Source organism: Micromys minutus (genome assembly GCF_963924665.1).
Source record: "Micromys minutus genome assembly, chromosome: 27".
Lineage (NCBI taxonomy): Eukaryota > Metazoa > Chordata > Mammalia > Rodentia > Muridae > Micromys > Micromys minutus.
The window spans coordinates 37,983,953-38,009,300 of record NC_137962.1 but is presented as its reverse complement, the minus strand read 5'-3'; the positions used below and the strand labels follow the sequence as shown (position 1 = coordinate 38,009,300).

General features: G+C 47.9%; 1 protein-coding gene across 1 annotated transcript in view; it reads right to left on the bottom strand.

Annotated features, from left to right (window-relative positions):
* Positions 1–16,435: 16,435 nt before the first annotated feature.
* The window catches only part of ENTHD1 (ENTH domain containing 1), a gene marked incomplete at both ends in the record, with an annotated part of 97,437 nt that continues 88,524 nt past the window's right edge, over positions 16,436–25,348 (bottom strand). Inside the window, one exon of the mRNA XM_080939074.1 lies at positions 16,436–17,022. Coding sequence (XP_080795200.1) covers positions 16,436–17,022 — 587 coding nt within the window. The remainder of the gene's footprint in view (positions 17,023–25,348) is intronic.

The window sequence follows — 25,348 nt, the reverse complement described above, 5'->3', positions numbered from 1 at the left end:
TGATGTCAGGCAGTGTAGACTGCTGGTAAGTTGCTGAAATTCTCCCTTACATGTTGTTCCCTATGGCGATTTTGACTGTGGGTGCCCTCGCCTTTTCTAATACTGTTCTGGTAACTCCAGCCTCTGCAGAGAAGGAGCAAAGATCAACAACCCATATAAAAACACCAATTTCCATGTATTCAGCACCGTGAAGTGTGTTAATGGCTTACATAAGGCTCATCTAGGCGATTAAGAAGAATATGGAAGTTGATCTTAAGGGAAAAGCCTCCCCACTGAGTTTGGACAGGAGACAGGAATCTAGGCACTTCCCTCCGGCACTTCAAGGGAGATGCTAGAGACCCTGGAGGCAGGGATCCCCTTGTATTTGTGCCTCAGCCATTCAAACACTGGAAGCCCTCCCAGTGTGACTGTTAGGAAGAGTTGTTCAGCTTTGCGTCACTAACGAAGCTCTAGGCTTGTTGTTATTGTTGTTTGTTTTCGAGGTTGTGTGGACTCTTGATTCCAAGGTCTATGTCCAAGAGTAAGTGGTCCCATGTCTTTGGGCCTCTGAGGAAGACAGAATTTCGCTGCAGGAGAAAGTGGTAGAGCAAGCCACTTACCATGTGAGCCAGGATGTAGAAGAGGGAGTGGGGGAGAAACTAAATTCCCACAATCCCTTATGAAGGCTCCATCTCCTAAGAGTTCTCCACTGTCCATCCAGCACCATCCTGGTGGCCAAGCCTGTGGCACGTGGACAAAGGACAAATGGGTCGGATCCTCCTTACTCAAACTGTAACAGGAGGTTGTTAGGCTTCCATGGCGAGTCCTTTTACAAAGGAGACCCAGTGAGTCCTTTTGTCCTTGTAGGGATAGAAAAGTGTGACCCTTTCTCTCCAGCAGGTAGTCTCAGGAGGTGTCCCTATAATAAGAGAAATACATGAGAGTCCCGGCCATCTTGTTTGCTTTGCTTGGGTTTGATAAAGAGCAGCTCCATAGAAACTGCACTGGACTAACGAGGCCTAACAAAATGGGTACCAGAGTGTTCCTGCTCATGTTTTCTTGTCATTTCTGGTTGTTGCCCTCCAACACACACACACACACACACACACACACACACAAATCAAATCGTGTACAAAGTCTTTAATCTGTCTTGTCTTCAGACCCTCATCCTCTGTGTGTGTGTGTGTGTGTGTGTGTGTGTGTGTGTGTATGGGTATTTTGTTTTCAGATATATGTGTGTGTGTGCATCACATGCATCCGGTGCCCATGAAGTCTGGAAGATGGGGAGTAGGACCCTTGGAAGTGGGGTAATGGACAGCTGTGAGCTGTCATGTGGTAGCTGGGACTGAACCCAAGTCCTCTGGGGCAGCAGCTAGTCCTCTTAACCCGGTGAGGGTGAGCCATCTCTCCAGCCCCCGCCCCCAGGTTGCTTTGCAGACAGGTGGGGAAGAAGGCTTGCAGATCTAGCTCTCTGGCATGTCCTTGGGGGAAATGGAACTCTAGTTTCTATAATTTGCTTTGTTGGGGAGAAGTAGATGGGAGACCGCACAGTGAAGGTTAGGGAGGGATGTCCCCTCAGAGGCCTTCAGTGTCCTTTCTTCCAAGCCTCTCAAAGAACCACCATTTAGGCTCTTCCCGGGGCCCTAGAATCTTCACTGCTGTGTGTGTGGATGCAGTAAGGACTATTCTTCCAGAACCAGGAGAAACACACTTTAGCTGCTTGTCACCCACCCAGTTCACTGTCCATTGTATGGCAGCCAGAACAGACTAAGGCACTTCCAGCCTCAGAAACCCTTGGGGAGACATTCCAGCAGACTCCACAGTGCAGCCATGAGCCAGTGACCCAGGCTCCCTGAGACTCCATTCCTCTTCCGGCAAGATCTCCAAAGAGCTACGGGAAGAGGCTGAGCGGTATTCCTGTACTTTTCCAATTGTAGGGTGTGTTGCAAGTGATATGGACTTGGACCCTGGGGACAGTGTGGATTTGAGCAGGGGACAGCTTCTGAGAGAAACACATCAGCACAGTCAACCTGGGTGCTGAGAGCTTTCTAAGATATTTTAATAGGGAACTTTGCATTCCTGGGGGGAGGTGTATCTCTTCCCCACTTCCACAGCAGGTTAAATAGCCTTAGAACCCTTTCTTCCTGAGCTGCATGTCACTGTTGTCCCTTATGGGGACCATGACCTATGAGTTGTCTTTCTAGTTGGAGCAGTGGCGATTCAGACAGATGTTGGTGCACTCCCCAGGGTTCCCAGTAACAGCTGGAATAATGTGTTCAGTTTATAGGCACTTCTGGGATGAAGAACTCGTTCCCCAGGGCCACACCGTGGGACAGACAGATACTGTCTGTAAGCCTCCTATACTCCTGGACATTGTAACCTGAGAGACTTTTGGTTTCACGCTTCCTGAAAACCCCATGGAGACTATATTCTTTTGTGGTGGCCTCTAAGATGAGGAGGGTCTTATGTTTCTGTCATAGAATAGGCCCTGTGTACCCACCCATAGAGATCCCAGTTGCCCACCTTCCGCACTCCTCCCCCAAACCCTGATACCTATCTACTTGGAGCTAGATTCTTCAAAGTGTCCCACTGGTCCTTCCCTGAGGGATTCCAGATGCCAGCAGAGGCGAGATGCAGTGATGTTATTGACTGGCCACTCATTTTTACCTGCCTAGATGTAGGCCCTTGTGAGAATAGTTTAATCCGGGCCTCCTGCGGCCTCTTAGCCTGTGGGGGGTGGGGGGGGCGGCTGGTTTATTTTCTTCACTCTGGCCAGTTCTTTTTCTCCTCGCAGGTTGTGCTTTTCAAGCCCTGTCTTTCTTTCCCACAAGTGCCTCCAGCTCTGTGTTCTTTGTGTGTGTTGGAAGTGAGAGGAAGAGATGCTGGGAGAGGAAGGATAAAAAGGCAGCTTTGGGGTTAGCAGGCCCCAGGCCCTCTTTGGGACTCCCATGTGTGTGTGTGTGTGTGTGTGTGTGTGTGTGTGTGTGTGTGTGTGTGTGTGTTTGTGTGTGTGTAAAGCAATTTCACAGGGAGCATGCCTGAGGGCTCATGCTTTGTTTTTAATAAATAAGTAAGGACATATCTTGCTTTGTGGAACAGGTTTCAAACCATTTTCCCTTTGGTCTGTTGGCTATTTCTGGGTTGTTCCGTGTGGTTTTTCCAAGAGCTTGTCACACACTCAGGAGCAGAGGCCCATCAGAGAAAGCCTGTGTTCTCCGAGGCTAGGGTGAGCCCTGCACACAGGCCCCAATTAAAATCAAACTGTGTGTGTGTGGCTATATGACATTCCTGAGGCTTAATTAGGCGGAAAAGAGAGAGGCTGGGCTAGCCTCTCCGTTTCCAAGCCTGCTCTTAACGCACACCCACCTCTGCCCAGGCCTCTCTAATTTGGGTCTTGATAAGAAAGGGGAAAGGGAGATGGTGGCTGTGCTGTGGTGAATGTGTGGAGACAAAAAGATGCTTAGAATCAGGGTAGGCGGAGCCATGAAGAAAGATGATGATGTAAGGTACCCCACCTCAGCAGGACGGTGTGAGAGGTTCTGCCTGCCTCTCTGCCAGCCGTGCCCGATGTGAAGCTCCACTGGAAAGTTGGTCAGGGTCCAAGATCTGGCATTGACTCCTGTGGTTTTGTGTGGTACCCTGAATGCATCCCTCAGCTCTCTGCTTCTTAGGTCTGCCAAAGGAAGCCCCGGGACACCAATCCCTTCCTGTGGGGCCCAGCGAGCAGATGCCACGAGTTAGCTGTGCTCGCTAAGCAAGCATGACAGAGCTTGGCCGCAACCATCCGCCTCTTCCAGTCTCCAGCTTCAACTAATCAGCATTATGCCGTGCGTGTGAAGTCTTTTCTCTTTACATTTCATGTTTCTCCCCGGTTCGTGAGTCCAATTACTGTGTGATTAGATCACCAAGTCTCTGACCTGGTCGATAGGTCAGAGGTCACCCACCGACAAGATTCATAACTTGATGACCTGGTTAAGAGGCAGCGAGGACTATTGGAGGCAAGCCTCATGGAAGTAGGTCACCGAGGGCTCCTCTACCCACCATGATATTCCCCTTCACGATACACGGAAGCAATGGAGCCCTCAGTGGTGGAGGATGGAAAGCTGTGGACCTGTGAGCCAGCACAACCTTTCTGCCTTTAAATTGTTCCTCTGAGGGACTCGTGAGAGTGTAGAAAAACACAGGAAGACACAATCGGTTATGGAATTCTAGACCATCTTCCTTAAGCACCCCCCCCCCCCAGCCTGCTGACTTTTCCCTGCCTCTCTTCTCTGCCCTTGCTGTTTCTCTCTTAGCCTGGGCTGCTGATACGAGGTCCAAGGTGCTGCCAGTGATTCTGTTCAGTGTCCTGGAAAGGTCTAGAAGGATGCAGGGAGTTAGAATAGGGAGGTAGGGGGATGCTAAGTGTGTGCAAAAGAGGGGACAAAGTGGGACAGCAGAGGCAGGGAACAATGTGGCTGTGCTGGGAGAAGTGGCAAGGCCACAGCCAGCTCTGGAGCTTCCGTGTTGTGGCCAGAACAGCAAGTGAGAGAGAGGCAGGTGGGGAGGAAGATGCTGAGGGTTCAAAACAGAAAGTGGAGGCCAAGCTATGCCGGCATCTGTGAGTTGCTATGTGAATTTGAATTGTTCCCTGTGACAGTTGGGTGGCATTGACCTGTGTTGACAATCCTGGCAGCAACACAGGTTTTAGGAATTGATAGGCATCAGGTAGGTTTTGTGAGGAGAGAAACAAAGCAATCATCCATCCGAGACGACAATTGCACAACCCAGAGGTGGAATGCAGGCTCCTTACCCGCTCCACAGTCTGGCTTAAGCCCTTTCAGACTAATTCCTGAGCAATTCCTACTGTGTGGCTCCTGTCCCGTGTCTCCCATGCTGCAGAGGTGAAGAGGGTGGCTCTGAATCCTGGCTTTGTCACTTAGCAGCTCGGTGGCCTTATGAGAGTTTTCCGCCTAGCTGCTTTCTGTCTTGACCTCATTTGTGAAGGACCTGTTGTGTGTGAGAGAAAACACATACAAAGGTGCTGTCAAGACTGCATGGGGCTGGGAGACGGCTCAGTCGGTAAAGTACTTGCCTCGGAAGTATGTGGTGCCGAGTTCAATCTTTAGCATGGGCACCGTGGTGGTTTGAGTGGAAATAGACTCCAAAGGCTCACTGGGAGTGTCACTATTAGGGGGCGTGGCCTCGTTGGAGGACGAGTTTACGGAAGGTGGGTTTTGAGGCTTCATGATGCTCAAGCCAGGCCTCATGTTCCTCTCCTTTCCTGCTGGCTACAGATCCAGATGTAGAACTCTTAGCTCTTCTCCAGCACCATGTCTGCCTGCGTGCCACCATGCTTCCTGTTATGATGATAATGGACTGAACCTCTGAACTGTAAGCTCCAGTTAAATGCTTTCTTTTATAAGATTGCTGTGGTCACAAGAGTCTCTTCACAGCATTATAAACCCTAAGATAGGTGCACGAGCGAGAACACACACACACACACACACACACACACACACACACACTGCAATGCTCTGAAGTTTCCTTTATGATGCCTTTGCCCTTCCATTGTTCTCAATGACGTCTGTGGGACTCTTTTGAGTCCTCTGTCAATTGCTATTCTCACTGATTGACTGACTGACAGACAACTTTCGGGAGGCCTGGATCAGCTTGTTCTGAGATGCTGGGAGTGTCGGGTGCTACCTGTCACATCATGGCTGGTCAAGAAGCAGAGACCTGGTGGAGGCAGGACTAACTTTCAGAGGTACTGACTGACGTGTACCCACCAGCTCAGCTCCATGTTCCAAAGGTTCTGCCATCTTCAAACATAGCACCGCCACCTGGGATTAAGCATCCTAGCACCGGAGACCTTAGGGACATTGCAGATTCAGCTCAAGTCGGAGCTTCTTCTCTTTCCATATCCATGGAAAGGCAATTCTTGGTACCTTAATGATGCTAATCTTTACCATGTGTGTACTTCTGTCTAAAGTGCATTCTCCTCGACCAATACCTCCATTGTGGGAGGTGTCTATCCTTCCTATGAGACCACAGGCTGCCCAGAGCAGGGCTGACATATCTATTTATTTAGCATGTGTGGTGTACACGCGAGTAGAGGTCAGCGGTTCATGTCAAGTGTCTATCTCTATCTTTTTCCACCTTAATCTCTCTCTCTCACTGAACCCGGAGCTCACTCACTGGCTGGCTCTCGAACTTCCGATCTTGTTCTTGTGATGTAAGCGTGAGCCATCATGCTTGGCCTTTTATACGGATGCTGGGGATTTGAACTTACGTTCTCATGCTTGCATGGCAGCCATTTTATCCACTGAGCCATCTCCCCAGTCCCACAGTGGGGCCGTTCAAATGTGTTTGCTGGCGTGGGTGGTACATCGGCACTGACAGATGGGTCGTATCTGTGTATGTTAGGCACCTCCCAACCCCACTCACTCTTTCCTTTTGAGGCAGGATCTTATTGTATCACCCCGACTAGCCGAGGACTCACAGACACCCATCCATCCTCTTCTACCTCCCGAACGCTAGGATTGAAGGTGTGAGCCGCCACCGTGCCTGATACCACCTGTTCCTTTCTAGTGGCAGAGGCTCAGCCCCCCCTTTGACTTGAAGTTCCCCCAGACAGCATCCTCCTTGGGTAGGTGTGGCAAGTGTATTTTTCCCTCCTCTAGGGCTGCTGCCATCCCACCTCCCTTTGGGAAGATTTGTATTTGCTGCTAGTGCTAGGGATTGAACTCAGAACCTTGCATGTGCCTTTAACCCTTTAAGTGCGCTCGCTCTCTCTCTCTCTCTCTCTCTCTCTCTCTCTCTCTCTCTCTCTCTCTCTCTCTCTCTCTGAGGCTTCTCATTGTCCTGGCTCCAGTGTGTTCTAGGAAAGGCACATTTCTTTTCTAGAAGAAAAGGAAGTTTCTGCCCACTTCTAAAATACAGCTTTGATGCATGGGGCTGGTCCTGCTAGGCCCAGAGTCAGAGCAGCCTTCATGAATAACTGTGACCACACTTTCAAAAACAGCTTCCTACCCCTTATCACTTCTGAGGGCACACAGATGACATGCCAAGCCTTCTATGGCTACTGAATCAGTGACGGTCATCAGAAGATGCCCCTCGTCCCCATGGACTTGAGCCCCACCTTTGCTAACCATGGCCATAACCACTTTGGGATTTGCTAAGGGCTTTTCAGTTAGCAAATGGACTATTAGGTACAGGAATGTTGAAAGAATTTATTAGATTTCTGATTGTGTAACTAGTTTGAGAACTTGAATAGACCCAGTAGAATATGGCAAAATTCAGCCCCTGGATGTTAACATGACGTTTTTGCTTTGTCAGGGGCACGCCTCACTTCTGTCACCCTGGTCAGCTGAAGCTGTGGATCGGGGCCATTGCTTCCTCCTCACTATGGGATTTGGGTTATGATTCGTCTATAGGAGGAGAGCCTACACCGAGTCCCCAGAACCCATGTAAAAAAGCCAGGCACACGAGAACTAGAGGCAGAAAGTTTTAACTGAGGAGGGGACAGATGTGACTGGGGAGTGGGTGTGGGGAGTAACCAAAATGAAGGGGGTGTGAAGAAGCCATATGGGAACCTACTATCTTGGAACCAAATTAAAAATGTGATTTATTAAGAGTTTTTTTTTTTTTTTTTTTTTTTTTTGTCTGAAGTAAGACACACACTTCAGTGTGTGTCTGAAAAAGCTGCTCTGAGAATCCATGGATACTTAGCTTTCGTAGTTCCAGAAGGTGCTGCCCAGGCTATTGGAAAAGAAAGGGCATCAGTGGTGTTACGGAGCTATGACTCCTAGGAACTATAAGACCAGCAAGGTGTGACCACTGTGTGGTAGTGGCACCGTGACTATGGGGATAACCAGCTGCTCTCTGATCAAATTTGAGGTCACAGGGGTGAGTCTGTGCTTGGTACTATAAACCTGACTATTAGCCCACGGTGGGGGCAATCATAGGCCCAGGAGGGAACTGAGCACTGTTGTTTTTCAAAATTGCATACTGTCAAATTACCTTCTAAATCTTCGTGTTTATACCCATGGACAAATGTTATCCTCAGCCTTATTTAGGGAAGCTTCTTTGCAGTGAACGGGGTGAGTGCCGAGACTTGTAACTGCATAAAGTGCTGAGAATAGGTGACAGATGACTGCTCATCTCTAAATAAGACTGTCATGCTGCCTTCTGAAAAGCCCAGGGATATTGCAAAGGCAGGACAGAATTGGGTAGTCAACTGTCTACATGGACGGAGGGTGGGCTGGGTCCATACAGAATGGGTTGGATGGGATCAGGAGATCCAACCTCTCCCTGCTCAATGGTTGGCTATTGAGAGGTTCTGGGAGATGAGTGTCTTCGTTGCTTTTTTACAGCTGTCATTAAACGCCACGACCAATGTAATTTATAGAAGGACAAGTTTACTGGGGCTTAGGGACTCAGAGGGTTAGGGACTACCATGGCCGAGAGGCAGGCATGGCAGCAGGAGCGGGGAGCTGAAAGATCACATTTCTTTAAACCACAAGAACAAAGCAGATAGATAGGTAAGTAGGTACGTAGACAGACAGACAGACAGACAGTACTGGAAGTGGGGCCAGGCTATCAACTCCCAAGTCCCGTTCCCTATGGTGCACTTTCTCCAGCAAGGGCAAACCTCCTCAAATGGCACCACCAACTGGGAACCAAGTGTTCAAAAGTGAGCCTATGGGAGGCATTTCTTGACCACAGGGAATCACCGTCTTCAGTCATGTGCCCACTGGTGACCCGAAGACACTCCAGGGACCAGTTCCCATCCAGTGGTCACATAAACAGCCCTGGTTAAACTAAATGCCTCACAGAAGAAAACAGAAAGTCATGAATCCGCATAAGGAAACGGTAGGAGTGGAGGAGGAAGGGCTAATGGGAACGGGAGGGGGAGAGAGTGTGAAAAGTAGGAAGAATCCATCACATACCTGTATAAAACTGTCAAAGAACATCAGCAAAGCTTGGTGTGATGGTGTATGCCTAAGGGAGGCAGGGGGATGCCCAAGATCCTGTCCTAAAGAGGAGGATGGAAGGTATCCTGGGGAACATCTGACATTGGCCCCCAACTCCCCAACACACACATGTACATACGCAGCCCCCACACCCATGCCTACAAACAAATGGATAGGGGACAGAGGCTGAACTGCAGCATCATGAAGGCATAGATTGTGTCGCTCTGTGATGGAATTTTCCTGTTTGAATAGCTGCAAACGCCAGCAGCCGTATTTCTGCAGTAATTACCATATCTTCGGGAACTTCCTGCACCATCAGTGAGAAAACAGAATTCGAAATTACCAAACAAAATCATGTTGAAAACCCAGCTTCTTTGGAGCCAATTTACTCTTCCCCAAGCCTGCCTGCTGATAAGAGGCAGCACATACGTCTGCCGCAACAACAATGTACTTGGCCTCGTCAAATTCCTCGGTGTTCTGCAAGAAATAAAAACCTCTCAGTTCCATATCTCTAAATCCATTTTATCACATCTCAAAATCCACTTTGCCGAAAATACAGTAAAACCTTGAGCAGAGTACCCGGAATACCGAACACACTGCAGAATCTCTGAGTGACTCCAAGGGTCGCACGAAGGGCTCTGTGCCCACTTGGGCAAACCACAGTCACGGTGAGTTCATCTGGCAGGTTATTCAGCAAGGCCTCTGCAAACTTTCCCCAGAGTCAGCCCGAAAATGGTTCTTAGAAACCCAGTCACCCCTGAGTTTCTGTGACATTTTCCGTACCTTTACATGTTATTCAGTCCTTTTCTGTGTAAAGGCCAACCTTGTTGTTCCCAACAGTGGGGTCACCATAGATGTGCTCCGACATCTGACCTTCCTGTTGGTGCACCCTCCATTCAGGGTCCCACTGTCATATTGCCACCATCCTTTCTGTTCCACTCCGAAGTTCTGTCCCCTCCCTCCCTCTGCTTGAGGCTTTCCTGCTTCTTCCAGATTCCGTGTGGTATTCCCCAACCCTCTCGTCCTGCCTGAGCTCTGTACCAAGCCCGGCCTCATCACTCTGAGCCCCTAAGCCCACAGGCACTATGTACTGTACCACGACTACCAACTCACCCGTTCACATGGCCACAGAGCTGAAGCTCTGACAGGGGCTGATCCATCTTGTTCATATTGTGTCCTGATGTCTGGCAAACCGCTATGCCTAACAGTACTTTATAAATATTTAAAGAACAAGTACATGAGTAATTTGACAGTAAGCAAACTATAAAATATGTTTATAACTGCTTTAGAATACGATCCCCAGTTCAGGCTAAAGCACTATGAGAATAACATCTCATGAAGTATTTTTAATATGAGGTAATTGTGAAGTCAATCAGAATAGACCCGCTCTTGATTTAAGCCAAGTTTTTCCTACTGGTTTAATGGAGTTGGATAAATAGAAACTCACATAAGTGCTTATTAATTATACTAATTAGCAAATGGTTGTATTAAAATATATGAGCTATGTAGAAGCTACTTATAATTAGAAGTGACAATACAGTAAGTGTATCTAGTAAGCACATGATAAATGAGTTTCCGCAAAGAGGTAGTTTGTGTTTTAGTAACCGCAGTTACTTGTGGGGTTTCCTGTTCAACATCCCGATGCAGTGGCTTTGAGGGACATGAATGGGGAATTAGGGATGTGTCTGGGGGTGTTTTATTTTATACTGTATTTTTTTTAGAGATTTATTTCCTTTTTAGTTTGTGAGTAATTGCCTGTGTGTATGTGTGCACTGTGTGTGTGCAGTTCGTGCTGAGTTCACAAGGGGGTGCCATATCCTCTGAAAGTGGAGGTACAGATGATTGTAAGGTACCAAGTGGATGCTGAGACCTAAACCCAGGTTTTATGTAAGGCCACAAGTGCTTTTATCCACTGAGCCATCTCTCTAGCACTGTTCTTTCTTAATAATGTATAAATGAAAAGTGTTTGGGCCACTACAAAAGGGAGTGATATCCTTACTGTAGCCCAGAGCTAGACGGAGCTCCTGCATAAAGACATCCAGGCCTTCTGATGTCTTCTTAGCATTATATTTTAATGTACAAACAACTCTACATGCCCAACATGTTCTCAGAGCATGTTTTAATAGTCCTGGAATTTTGTATTTCAGCTTTATCAACCAAATTTTCCCAATTCCTCAGTATCTACAATGCCCTTTTACATCTGAGAAGAGGATTTGACTAATCTGATCAACTTCTTTCAAACTTTAGAACTCAAACTGAGGGCAAATGTTGTATCTGGCTTAGGTTCTGCATATGGCCAGGGTCTGCTGCAGAGACACGAGAATAGGTTTCTAATCACAGCTCATTGCCAGGTAAGGCCTCTCCCCTAGCTTCTTGTCTATGTGAGATTGGGTCTCACTACAAAACATAGGCTATCCTGGAACTCAACTTATGTAGATCAGGTTGGCCTCTATAACTCAAGATTCTCCCACCTCTCCCTTCTCAGTGCTGGACCACTATGTTATCACACCAAGTCAGAAAACCACTTCTCTGTAACTTTAATTTCCTTCAAGCCTTATTTTATTGATGGTTCTTAAATACTTTAACCTCCCTTCTAGCCTGTCACCCACCAGGGGTAGTGGAAAAGAAAGAACATGGGGGAAGCGGACTTGTTAGAAATGGTTCTTCGGAGCAAATGCTATCTGCATTGTCAGGAAACCTGCAATTCGGTTCACTGGTCAGCAGTGGTAGCTTGATCCACTCGAAAATATTTCACAGATACACCAGCAGTCCAGTTTGGGAGTCAGGATAGCAAACATGAATCAGCAGCGGTGGCACCACCCAGCAGAGACAGCTTGAGCACTGCACAGAAAGTTCTATAAGCAAGCCAAGCCCAGCCTCTGTCATTGTTGAGTTCTTTTCATATACCCTCCAAATATCACATGTCCCCCATGGGTCTTACCTCACTACCTGTCTCGCCTCAGCACGCACATTTGTCTCAGCTGACATCACTCTGCCGATCAACCAGAGTCCTCGGAAGCGGCAAGAAACTGCAGCACACCACCAGAAGGGTTTTTTGGGTGCAGCTCAACTATGCAATGCAGGTGGACCAACACACGGATTGTTAGTGAAAAATCCTTCATTGTGTGTTCTTTCACCTGCTTGCTTTAGCAGAACATCCTTCCCCCTGTGTCTGCTTCAGCTAAACGTTCCTTCTCATCCCCAGGAAAACACCATCCAACCGACTTTCCAGAGAATCCTCAAGTTTCCACTTCGCTTCTCCCTAACAGAAGCTGTGGAGTCTAGAATCTTTCTAGTTCTATTGAATGGTTGCCAGAGTTGGAAGTCTAGCATTGGTGCTCCTTCCAATAAAATGACACCCAGTAGGTACATAGTTAGGTTGGGAAGAGACCATCCCTAGTGAGGAAGCTAAGTCTGAGATTAACCTGGATTTTCTGGAGACCAGTTGTGATCTTGATTTACCTAGCCAGTGTGATGTCGTTTTCTGAGCCAGCAATTATGCTCCAGGGTGTCCACATAAAAGAATCTGTCATCACTCGTTTTGTCAGCTTGACCCAGTATAGATTCTCAATGAGGAACTGCCTAGATCGGCGTGGCTTGAAGGCATGTCTTTAGGGAAACTGTCTTCATCATTGTATTTAATGCAGGAAGACCCATCCTAAAACTTTCCTGTGTTTGGATCCTGGGTGTTTAAGTGTAGAGAGAGGGCTGAACACAAGCAGCCAAGTGTGGCCACATTCTCTCTTTTCTCTTGTCTGTGAAGCAACTAGCTGTTTCAACTTCCTTCCTTGACTGCCCTGTGCGGACAGACTTGTGTGAGCCAAAGAAGCCTTTTATCTCTCCAAGTTAAATTGTCTTATCACAGCAGCAGAGTGGAAACCAGAACAGGATCTGAATCACATGATCTCAAAGTGTTTGCAGTGGCATGATTCCCAACAGCGAGAAAGTATAAACAATGTACATTGGATGACTAATAGCCAAGCAACACACAGCATCTACAAATTATGTATGTTACTTTACCATGTAAATACAATAAGTGCTGGCCTGTGCTACAGTACGGATGAATGTTAAAATAGTATGCTTTATATAGAAATAAGACATGGACCCTCATGTTTATGATTCCTACCTGAGCTGGGGATGTATACAGTTGGCTGAATGAATGCCTATATGATTCCATTGATATAAAATATGGAGGTAGACAATATGTTTTGGTTGCCAGGTATTTGGAAGAGAGGGGGTTGTGTGATATTATTCCTGGGGAGACTTGAACAAACATCTACTCACCTCAGACAAGTAACTAGCAACAGGCTAAAATAAGGATGCCACTAAAGTCTAACTTGGTGAACCAATGAATTTTATTGAGTTACTTATAGCAATATGGGTGAGGGGTTATTTACATGGGCAGAAATGACTCAATAAAGGCTTACCCCTAATACAAAGCTGGAGCTCACTGGTAGCTTGGATAGTTGGAGTGTCCTTTTCAGACATCTCTGCTGGTCTTGGCTTGTCTGAGAGTACTGCTCAGCAGTCTTTACTGTTTATATATGCCTAGTAAATCTGGTCAGTTTCAGGGACTTCCTGAGTTTAGTGAACTTCCCTCCAGGATGGAATGCTTCACCTCTCCTTAGAACATCCTGAGTGTTAAGGAGCTTCCCTACAAAATGAAGATTTATCTAGGAGAAAATTGCTACACAAGAGAAAGGTTTGGGGGTTTAATATGAAACGTTTCCCACAGGTGCATGTATTTGAATACTTGGTCCCAAGACAGTAGCCCTGTTTCCAAAGCCATGGAACCATTAGGAAGTAGAACTTTGCAGAAAGAAATGGGTACTGGGGGTGAGGTGGGAGCTAGCCTCGAAGCTTCATAGGTGGTCCTGTTTCCTGTTTACACTTTTCTTTCTGACTACTGATACAATGTGAACAGAGAGTGGTCCTGTCTGCCCCAACCCCTGACCCCCCAATGATGTGCTGTATCCCTTTGAACTGTAAGTCTGAATAAGCCCTCCTTTCCTTAAACTGCTTCTTGTATCAACAATGTGGAAAGTGAAGGGCATAGGCTGGGGCACAGAATCTGCCCCAGGTACTAGGTGGGGCAGGGGTTGTTGTGAGAAAAATATTTTAGAAGTAGGTGATAGCTGTTTAGCTTTGTTAAAGGCAAAAAAAATGTGGTACATGAATTGCATTTCGATTTTTTAAAACTTCATGGAATGCATACTTACTAGTGACTTACTGTGACCACAAGAACTCTACACTTGTTAGCTAGAACATCTGCTTACTGTTCTTAGTGAAGATATGTTTGAAAATACCTCCAAGAGGGCCAGTGAGGTGGTTCAGTGGGTAAAGAGGCTTGCAGCCAAGTCCGCCAACTTAAGTTCAATCCCTGGGACCCATATGGTGGAAGAAAGAATTGAGTCTTATTAGTTGTCGTTTTATAAGTTGTCCTCTGACCCTCACAAGTGCTGTGACACTCACTGCCCCCCCCCACACACATGCAAATAAGTAAAAATGTGGGGAAAAAAAGAGAAACTAAAAAGACATTATCTTCAGGAAGCATCAACCTATTTAAAAAAAAAAAAAAAAAAAAAAAAAAAAACCCATGAAGCAGATTTTACATGTGCCCCTCACTGGTCCCTTTTAAAAGTTTCATTTACTTGTGTCTGTGAGGGTACATATAGGTCATCAGAGTTGTGTAGAGGTCAAAGGGCAGTTTCCAGGAGTTGGCTCTCCCTCCATATTGTTAGAGGAGCCCTGCTGTGACCCAGCATTCCCGTGGATGTAAAAAGGGGAGAATCAGCAGAATCTCTCAGGCCAGGGAACCTGGACACAGGTGACCCTGCCTTAATTGATGTGGTGAAGCATTGTCCTGGAGCACTGTCCTGGAGCACTGTCCTGGAGCACTGCTCTGGAGCACTGATTTGGAGCACTAATCTGGAGCACTGCTCTGGAGCACTTATCTGGAGCACTGCTCTGGAGCACTGATCTGGAGCACTGCTCCGGAGCACTGATCTGGAGCACTGTCCTAGAGCACTGTCCTGGAGCACTGCCCTGGAGCACTGCCCTGGAGCACTGCCCTGGAGCACTGCCCTGGAGCACTGCCCTAGAGCACTGATCTGGAGCACTGCTCTGGAGCACTGATCTGGAGCACTGTCCTAGAACACTGTCCTAGAGCACTGCCCTGGAACACTGATCTGGGGCACTGCCCTGGAGCACTGATCAGGAGCACTGGCCTGGAGCACTGCCCTAGAGCACTGTCCTAGAGCACTGATCTGGAGCACTGCCCTGGAGCACTGCCCTGGAGCACTGCCCTGGAGCACTGATCTGGAGCACTGTCCTGGAGCACTGCCCTAGAGCACTGATCTGGAGCACTGCCCTGGAGCACTGCCCTGGAGCACTGCCCTGGAGCACTGCCCTGGAGCACTGATCTGGAGCACTGCCCTGGAGCACTACCCTGGAGCACTGATCTGGAGCACTGTCCTGGAGCACTGCCATAGAGCACTGATCTGGAGCACTGGCCTAGAGCACTGATTTGGAGCACTGCCCTGGAGCACTGATCTGGAGCACTGGCCTAGAGCACTGGCCTAGAGCACTGATTTGGAGCACTGCCCTAGAGCACTGATTTGGAGCACTGCCCTAGAGCACTGATCTGGAGCACTGCCCTGGAGCACTGCCCTGGAGCACTGATTTGGAGCACTGCCCTGGAGCACTGTTCTGGAGCACTGATCTGGAGCACTGGCCTAGCCTGTGTGAGCCTCTTGGTTCCATCCCCCAATACCACAACAAATAAACAAATGCTTCTGTAATGGATCCAGCATGTGCCTGGGTGGGAAGCGCTGCTTTGTAATACTCAAACTAGGTCATTCTTGTCTACAAAGCAAACATAACACTTTTGTTTGAAAAGTTGTTTTAATGAATTTAAAAAATATACAGTAAATTGAAAACACCAAATTTATTTATGAAATACAAGAAACACACCCAAACTTTCTGGAAATCAAAATAAAAAATGCGTGCTCCTTATCCTACCTGCCTCAGACCCACTCCTGACCCCGTGGCAGCTGAGACTTAAGATCCTTGATTTATGGGGCTGCAACTTGGGAGGGTGAGAGACCAGCCTGTTATCTCTGCATCAGCACTGGGGTTGGGGGGAGACCAGGGTTTCTCCTGGTTCACTTGCTCACCCAAAAGCCCTCCAACAGCTATTGGCACTTTAAAGTGTCCCCAAATTTTCCACTAAAGTTTACCTCACTAGGGATAAAGTTCAGAAATGTGAAGAGCGACAGACACACTCTTTGTTTTCAAAGGCCAATATCTAACCCTAAAATGATCAAAGTGGCTTCTTTCTCTTAAAAATATCTAACCCTACTTGGCTTTGTCAGTTTGAAAGGCAATGCTAATAAACTTGACAATGAAAGATTAAGTCATTGCTTTCTTGTCTCCACAGCAACGGGAAGCTTCTGGGTCTGTGGGCAGCTGAACTACTGTGTTCCAGCAAAATGGCTGGGTGACTAGACGGGGTCTGGGCTTCCCCTGGGAGACTGGGGGTCCTGCAGGGTCTCACTGACTGCTGGGCTGCTGCCACTCAGGTTGCCTAGGTGGCTGTTGATGACGCCAAGTTCCTGGATCACCAGGCTCAGGTCCTCGTGGAGCTGAACCACAGCAGTCTTCACCTCGCCTAGAAGCGTGTGGATGGAGAGTGATTCGGAGTCCCTGGACAAGCCTTGGCTTGCCTGGAAGCTAGCATGGGACGGCACGGGGAAGTGTGCTCTGGTTAGGGTGGAAAATGCTACCCCACCTCTGCTGGGGCTGTAACTTGGCTTCTTCATAGCTGAATCGGTGTTATTTGGAAGACTGGGGTATTCCTCATCATCTGAAGATGCTGTGCCCATGGGAGCAAAGGGGTGACGAGCCCTGACTGCCTCCTCGATTTTGTATGTGAAGGGGGCAGAAGGTGACTGTGGCTGGGGCAGAGTCCAGAAGGGAGGGCTGGTCAGAACCGGGGTGAAGCGCCTGGCTGACTTCTCTGGATGTTCTGAGTCAGGAGACGATATGGACAGATTAGAAAAGGAAGATGCGACCTCTGAGGCGGCGGAGACTACAACAGAACAGAGAGAGAGAGAGATGTATAAAACACACGCGCAGGAGTAATGGCCACAACAACTGTGCTGTGTAATACCTCAAACCAGTTCGAATTTTAAGAGTTTAAAAATTCATAAACCTGAAAACCCAAAGCAGGAAACCGAGACAAATTTAGAGATGTCTTATCTGCCAATAATGCCATGGAAATGAACCTGAAATAGAATGATCAATATTCATCTTGACTTCCGAGCCCTGCCCAGCATATTTTTACACTACTGTAAACCTTGTCCGCGAGAGGACGGTGTTAAATCTTCCCCACTGCCTGCCAGCGTTTTATGTAGGCATCTGAAGCAGAAAGGCTGAGAAAGCCCTAACGGGGCCTTTCATCTTTTTCTCCATACAGATATTATTATAAGAAAATAAGCTCCAGCGACTCCAGTGAGTTTCATGAACCTTTCCCTGTCTGTGGTCAGTACAATAAAGACCTCACTGCAGTACAGGGCTCAGCAGCCCACTGTCCCGCTCTTCTCCCAGGATCTGTGAACAGCATAAGGAACCACTCACAGCCTGCCTCATAAAATTAAAGGCTTGAGAACAACTTGATTGCCTTTCAGGCAAAAATCATACCAAACGTCTTCTCTGATCTACCTCTCTCTGGTTTCCCAAACTATCCGGAGTGTGTTCCTTAGGACATCAGATGCTGGAGAGATGGCTCGGTGGTTCTGGGCGCTTATTGCTCTTGCAGACCTAGGTTTAGTTCCTGTGCCCACATGGTGGCTTGCAAACAACACTGACTTTGGTTCAGGGGCATCTGACACTGTCTTCTGACCTCCATGGGTACCAGGCACCTATGTACATACATGTAGGCTGAACACCAACACAAATATATCTTTTTTTTTATAAAGCAGATGTTTTGTAAAAACAGGGCTTTTCGGCCACATGAGATTGCTCGCTGCACGTTATAGCTCCCATTAGATTAACTATGTCCATTAGCACATTTAAAATGGTGAGAAATCCATAATTTTTTTTCTTTTACTGGGTCTCATGTACACAAGGTTGGCCTCAAACTCACTAAGGAGCAAAGGATGAACTTGAACCCCGAAACCTCTTGCCTCTGTTTCTCCAGTGCTGGGGTTACAGGTGTGTCCCCACACTAGGTTTCCGTGGTGCCTGAGAGTAGAGCCCAGGGCTTCGTGCATGGTAGCCAAGTGCCCTACCCACTGGGCACATTCCCAGCCCTCGAGCATCTTACCCAAGTGTTTCCCAAACTTTTTTGGACACAGGACCTTTTTTTTTCCCCTCTTGGAATACGTACTTGGATTTATTTTGGGATATGTGGTACAAATTGGTGAAATCTAGCCCTCAGGTATCCGAGATTCACTCTGAAGTTGCTACTTTAAAGATTTACTCGGCCAGGCGCACAGCGGGGAAGCTGAAGCCTGCCACTCGGCACTGGGGGGGACTTTGCTTTGTTGGTAGATTTCACTACATATTCATGTCTCTTCTGAACTAAACCAGAACTCATAAAAAACGGCCAGGGCAGGTGGCCACTCTCTATTTTTTGCTTCTAAGCTCTTCAAGGCCTATCTCCAGTTCTCAGGGAAAGTTCCAATCACAAAACTTGTTTTTAGATGCCAAGAGTATTCTCAGCTGGTGAGGCCACAGGATGACAGGGAAGCAGGGACTCGGCAGCACTCATGGGAGAATCTGGGTCAAGCTAATCTAGCAGCTCTGTCCTGGGGCTGGGAGGGCGGTGCCATGCTAGTGGGCATGTGGGTGACGAAGACGTCACTGTGGCACTGAACCCGTGTGTTCACGTGCTTTGTGCTGGTTCACAGCTGTCATCTGACACATCTGTCACCTCCTGGACTGGCTCTCTGCTCTCCAGCTTCCTTGTTCCCTTCTCTCTTGTTTTGCTGTCATTTGGGGATAGTGTAGTCACCAGCAGGCCCACAGCAAGGCGGCCCAAGAGGCAAAACACTGGAATATTCATGTCTGAAAGTGCTCTGTTCTATCTTCAGACTTAGTGACAGTTTGTGTAAAGAATCTTAGGCAGAAAAGATTTTTCTGTGAACTTAAAAAAATCCATTTCTGTCTCTGTCTCTCTGTCTCTCTCTCTCTGTGCGTGCATGCGTGTGTGTGTGTGTGTGTGTGTGTGTGTGTGTGTGTGTGTGTATGTGTGTTGTGTGTTGTGTGTGTTGTGTGTGTGTGTGTGTGTGTGTGTGTGTGTGTGTGTAAGCCAGAGGACAATCTAGGGCATTGGTTCTTACCTCTCCACCATGGCTGAGGCAGGGTCTTTTGTTTACAGCCCTGTCCAGCAGAGCAGCCTGTGAGATTCTGGGGATTCTCCTCTCATCTCTACCTTGGAGCACAGGGATTGAGAGCTCACTACCATGCATGGTTTATGTGAGTTCTGTGCATCCAAACTCAGGTCTCCACAAGAGTATGGCAATTGGTTGACCGGGAACCCTTGAAGGCCATCTTCCACTACCTTTCCGTTTGATCTTCCACTATCTTTCTATTTCCAGTGAGTCATAAGCTATAGCCATTATATATATATATATATATATATATATATATATATATATATATATATATACATTTATATATATATATATATATAATTATTTTCATTTTAAGCGTATGGCTGTTTGCATGCATGGATGTCTGAGAGGTCAGAAGAAAGCACTAATCCCCGGGAACTGGAGTTACAGATGGTTGTGAGCCACCATGTGGGTGCTGGGAATTGAACCCAGGTCCTCTGGAAGAGCAGCTGGTGCTCTTGACTGCTGGGCCACCTCTCCAGTTCTGCTGTTCCAATTCTTAGTCATGGCCCAGAGCCTGCTGCATCCCGGAGGTATTAGTAAATTTCCTCTTCGTCCCCAGCACTCTGGAGTCCTCAATGCTGCTCACCGAAGCAGGGCAGTTTTCACTGACTGAGGTCAATGAAAGTGAGTTTTAATCAGGAGACTCATTTCCTTCAGATTCAAATGTTTTCTCAAGGCTTCCAACAGAGAGCTTCTGGCCCCTGGGGTGGCTGCTTGCATGCCCCCCTCCCCCTCATCTCTGGTTTGCATGTTAGAGCCACTGGACTGTCTTCCTCACTTTCTGATGTATCCGGTGTGTGATGCGCAGGTACACATGTGCCACTGCGGTCCTGTGGAGGTCAGAGGACACTCTTGGCTGTGAGTTCCCTCCTCTCACTGTGGTGCAGGGTCTCTTGCTGACCACTGTGTTCAGGCTAGCTGGTCAGACTCAACACAGACACAGCAGGATCACAGATGTGAGCTGTCGCATCCCTGTCCTCGGGATCCGAACTCTGCACCTCATGCTCGAACTCTCCTTTATCCACTAAATCATGTCTCCGGACCTCTTTTTTGATAACTTTTTATTGGTTGTGAATTCCGCATCATGTACCTCAAGCCCACCAATTTCCCCCTCCTCTTATACTCACTCTCCACCCTTGCAACTTCCCCTCAACCAAAAAAAAAAAAAAAAAAATCTTGTTGTGGAAGCTGTAGTGTCACAGTGTGTCCCACAGTGTACCCTTTGTCCACCCTTCCTTGCCTGCAAATGTTCACTGCAGCGACTCACTGGTCTGGTTCGATGCCTCTGGCTTCTGCTACACTCTCAATATTGAATCCTCACTGGGACTCCTCTCCTATCCTGCTGTTGCCCTGAGTCATGGAGATCCTGTACTTTTGGATCTGTAGGCCTGGCCCCCTTTAAGCACCCCAGCAGTTCATCCATGGGGTAGGTGTTGGAGTGGATCAACTCAAAGTGAGGTATCTGAGCTGGTCAGCCCCCCAGATCTACTGCTCTAACACTCTCAGGACTGGCTCACCAGTAACCCCACACCTATACCCTACAACCAGGGCCAGTTTTACCCCATGAGTCAAGCATACTGGAGGGGTGTGCCACACAACACATTCAAGAATGCTCAGCTGGCCTTGATGCAGGGGGATGCTCAGCTGGCCTTGATGGGGTGGGTAGGGATGAACACAAATTGGGTGGGAAGGAAAGGGGACTGAGAGTGAATATAAAAAAAAAGAAAAAAGAAAAAAAAAAAACCAGGAGAATTTGAACTTGCTGTGTTTAGGAAGAGGCCCTCAGAGAAAAGCTCTCAGGAGTCACAAGGAAGAACAAATACAGGAATCAACTGTTAATGAGCTGTCCCCACATAAGAGCACACACGTGATGCCACTAAAAACCCACAGTGATTCTTAACTGTGGGTCGGGACCCATTCAAGATCACACATCAGATCCTGCACACCAGATATTTACATTATGATTCATAACAATAGGGAGATTACAGTTACGAAGAATCAATAAAATAATTTTATGGTCGAGGGCCAACACAAAATGTGGAACTGTATTAAAGGGTCGCAGCATCAGGAAGTTGAAAACCATTGTTCCGGCACCTTGTGTTCCGGTCAGCAACGCCCAGGGACTGAACCACTGAGTGTGGATCTTGGGCCTTCCCTGAACCTAGTGAACCAGAAGCAAGGCTGGGTTGAGAAAAGCCGAGTTTCCCAGGTTCCAGGTGTTTCTGAAGCTGGAGCCAGCAAATCCTCCTCTGGCCACCTTCCTGTGGCTTTTGTGCCACCACTGCTGAGTGACAGACAGTGCTGGGCTCCAGCTCTGCTCTGCAGCTCAGCGCCTGTGAACAGCCACTCGGCGCTAATTACCGCACACCAATTCCCTTTTGTTTTCAAACACTTTGCAGCTGCATCGCACCCTTCAATCTGCTCCTGGGGCTCTCCTCGGCTGCCCCTTCTCCGGCTCCCCACAGAAGCGATGTGGGCATCCCGTTGGCACCTATCCTCTTTGTGCATCGAATACTGCAATAAGATACAGTGAGCGGCGGTGTTTTAAAAAGCTGGTCGTGTGACACACACAGGCCAGTTGTCAGCTGCTCCAAGACAGCACTGAGGAATTTATTCCAAATTCGGATGTGTTATCTTTAACCGTTTAAACTGTAAATGCAGAAGACCCGCTAATTAAGATACAATAGCTTTCAGTTTAGATGGCATTTAGAACTATGTTGCAAAGATGAAAAATGTATATTTCCAGGGATATTAAAATGTTGCATGAGCGCTCATGTGTTTATCTGGAGCAGCAGGCCCTGAATGGCTAAACAGATTCCTTTCTCATTCCTGGGTTCAGCTCTTTCCATGTTCCCGGATGTCGGATAATGACTTCCAAGTGAACAATACATACAGGTTCAAGTGCTATCATCCCCCCTTTAGGAAATGAAGCCTTTTATACAAATGTTTGCGAAGGTTTTATTTATAATCTTAAATGCAGAAACAACTAACATATCCATTGATCCATAAATGGGTCAGTAGCCTGTTACCTGTGCAATGGAATACCATCTGGTCATGAAGAAGGAGGGACTGACGCATGCTATAACACTCAGAGTATGCGGAGAGAACATAGCTGTCAGGGGCCTCATGGGGGATGGTAATGTGTCTGTGAAATGTCCGGCCAGCACACAGGCATAGAGAGGTTGGATAGTGGCCGGCAGCTAGGGAGAGATTGGAAAGAGCCTGCTTACCAGCACAGGGCTTTCTGAGGCAAGAAAAGGATTCTAGAATGTGGGCAGCTGCACAGCTCTGGGAAGATATAAAATGCACTGAAGTACACGCTTCCGTGTGTCATGCATGCATTAGTGCGTGTGCACATGTATCCTTCTCAGTTGCTCTGTCTTAAATTTCTGAGTTGGGGTTTCTCACTGACCCTGGAGCCCACCAATCAGCAGGAGTCTCCAGTTACGTTATTGGTGCTGTGACCAACTCAAGAGAGGGAGGGTTTGCTTTGGGTCACAGTTCAGTGGCACACCGTGGTGGGGAGGTCATGACTCTAGGGGTGGGAGGCAGTTGATCACATTGTATACCTGGTCAGAAAGCAGAAAGTGTTGGATGCTGGTGCTCTGCTCATGTTAGGGCGGGTCTTTCCACTTCAATTAACCCGATCTATAAAGTCCCTCATAGCCCAGAGGTCTGTCTCCTGGGTGATTCTGGATCCTGTAAAGTTGCCACCACAGGCAGCCCACCCCAGCAAGAAGGAACTGAGGCTGGGACTTAGGAAGCTGGCGCACACAGGCTTACAGCTTCAAAATAGCAAGCAGTCCAGGGGGAACAGTGTCTTGCCTGGACAAAGGCACTTCCCTTTCTTTCTGGGCTCTGGACCCAGGTCCAACTTCCCAGGGTCATGTCTCACTGGGATCCCTGGTGACCTCTCTGCAACTCCTCCTCTGCATCTTTCATCACCTGGAGCTAGAATTGCTGTGAAGTCTAGTCTGAACTAGTAAGTGGTGAGGAGCTGACTGAATGGGTGCTGGGAGCCAAGCTTGGGTCCTCTGTAACAGTGGCATGGGCTCTTAGCTGCTCAGCCATCTCTCAAGCCCTCAAGTTCAATCTGCTTAACCTGACCCTCAGGCTCCTGTTTCTCTGGCTTAATGTGCCAGCATCCCCTTCTATACTTCGTGTGAACCTGCACCATTTCTGCCATTTCTAAGTGGGTTTTAGTTCACTTGTGAAACACTAACACCTATGGTGTACAAGGTATTGTGCCTGGTGCTGGCGGCATGGCCATAAACAGGGCAGGCAGGGGTCCCTACTTACATTGTAGCTGGGGAGGAACGCACCCAATGTGTCTATATGTAGCCATTGTTTAGTAAGAACAACAGAAGGTGTTATGGAGGGCAGAGGGAAGATTATGAGTGGGGAGCATCTAAATCCCAAGGACGTGTTTGTGATGCTCTTGGAAGGATAGACAGGGGTGAGTGGGGCAGGGATGAATGGGGCAAGGGTGAATGAGGCAAGGGTTACTGGGGCAGGAGTGACTGGGGCAAGGGTGAATGAGGCAAGGGTGACTGGAGCAAGGGTGAATGAGGCAAGGGTTACTGGAGCAGGGGTGAATGGGGCAGGGGTGAATGGGGCAGGGGTGAATGGGGCAGGGGTGAATGGGGCAGGGGTGGGTGGTTGAATGCCAGCAAGAGGGAACTGCACCAGAGGATGAAACAAGACATATCTGACAAGAGAACTCAGGCTGCTGAGAAGTAGAAGCTCAGCTGCTCAGAGCTTGGAAGGTTATTTGTTCTTTTTGTTAAAAAAAAAAAAAAAAAAAAAAAAAAAAAAAAAAAAAAAGGTACTCAATCCACAGCTGAATGGGTGCTTTGTGGGGAATGAGCCAGAGCTTTCCAGAATCTCTGTGCTCAGTTGCAGCTAGGTACTATTCCTCTGTGGGGATGCCTTTTCCTGGGCGGAAGGTATTGTGAAGACTAGGCTTATGTCAACTTGACACAGCTAGAGCTATCTGAAAGCAGGAAATGTCTACTGAGAAAATGCATCCACACGTTTGGGCTGTAAGACTTTTTCTCAATTAGTGACTGGGGGGACTGAGCCCATAGAGGGTGGTACCGTCCTTGGGCTGGTGGTCCTGGGTTCTTTAAGAAAGCAGGCTGAGCAAGCCATGAGGAGCAAAGCCATTAACAAACACTCCTTTATGACTTCTGTATCAGCTCCTGCCTCCTGGTTCCTGCCCTGACTTCCCACAGTGACAGGTGTGTACTGAGAAGGCGTGAGAAGGATGCCAACAGAGCTCCTGAGGGTGAGGAGCAGCCGGAAGGTGCGCAGTTCTAGACACGTGTGCATTTGAGGAACAGCGGCAGTGACTGCAAGTGCTAAGTATCAAGCCCCCCACCGAGGGCTTTGCCTCTGTGAACTCCGCGCAGCAGAGCCATCACCATCTGCCCCACAGACAGGGCACTAACATACAGAGAGGCCAGGCGCCTCCCCCAGTTACTGTGAGCGGCAGGGGAACTGGGATCATCAACCCAGACGGTCTGGCTCTAGACTCTGCGCTGTCACAGGAATTGCTGTTCAGTCTATTAGGAGCCCTCTTTAGGTTTCCTGTCGAGGCTTAATGTGTTTGCTCTAGTCTCATGTCTCCCCAGCACTGAGAACTCTGTTATCATTCTTTATCAAATTCAGAGTCTCTTCTATCAGGGCTCTCTGGGCTGCTGAGGTGGCTCAGTGGGTAAAGCACCTGCTGCCCAGCCCTGGGACCCACACAGTCAAAAAGAGAAACAATTTCTGTAGTTTGTCCTCTGACCTCCATAACTGATCTGTGACACACGCACGCACACACACACACACACACACACACACACACACACACACACACACACACGATAGATAGATAGATAGACAGGCAGATGTAATAACTTGAAAGTAGAAACCAACACAAACATAATTTAGTGATAACTTAGTAACAGAGATGTTTTTAACAATTTGCAGTAAGTGTAGAATTTGTCAATGTCACATAAATATATTATC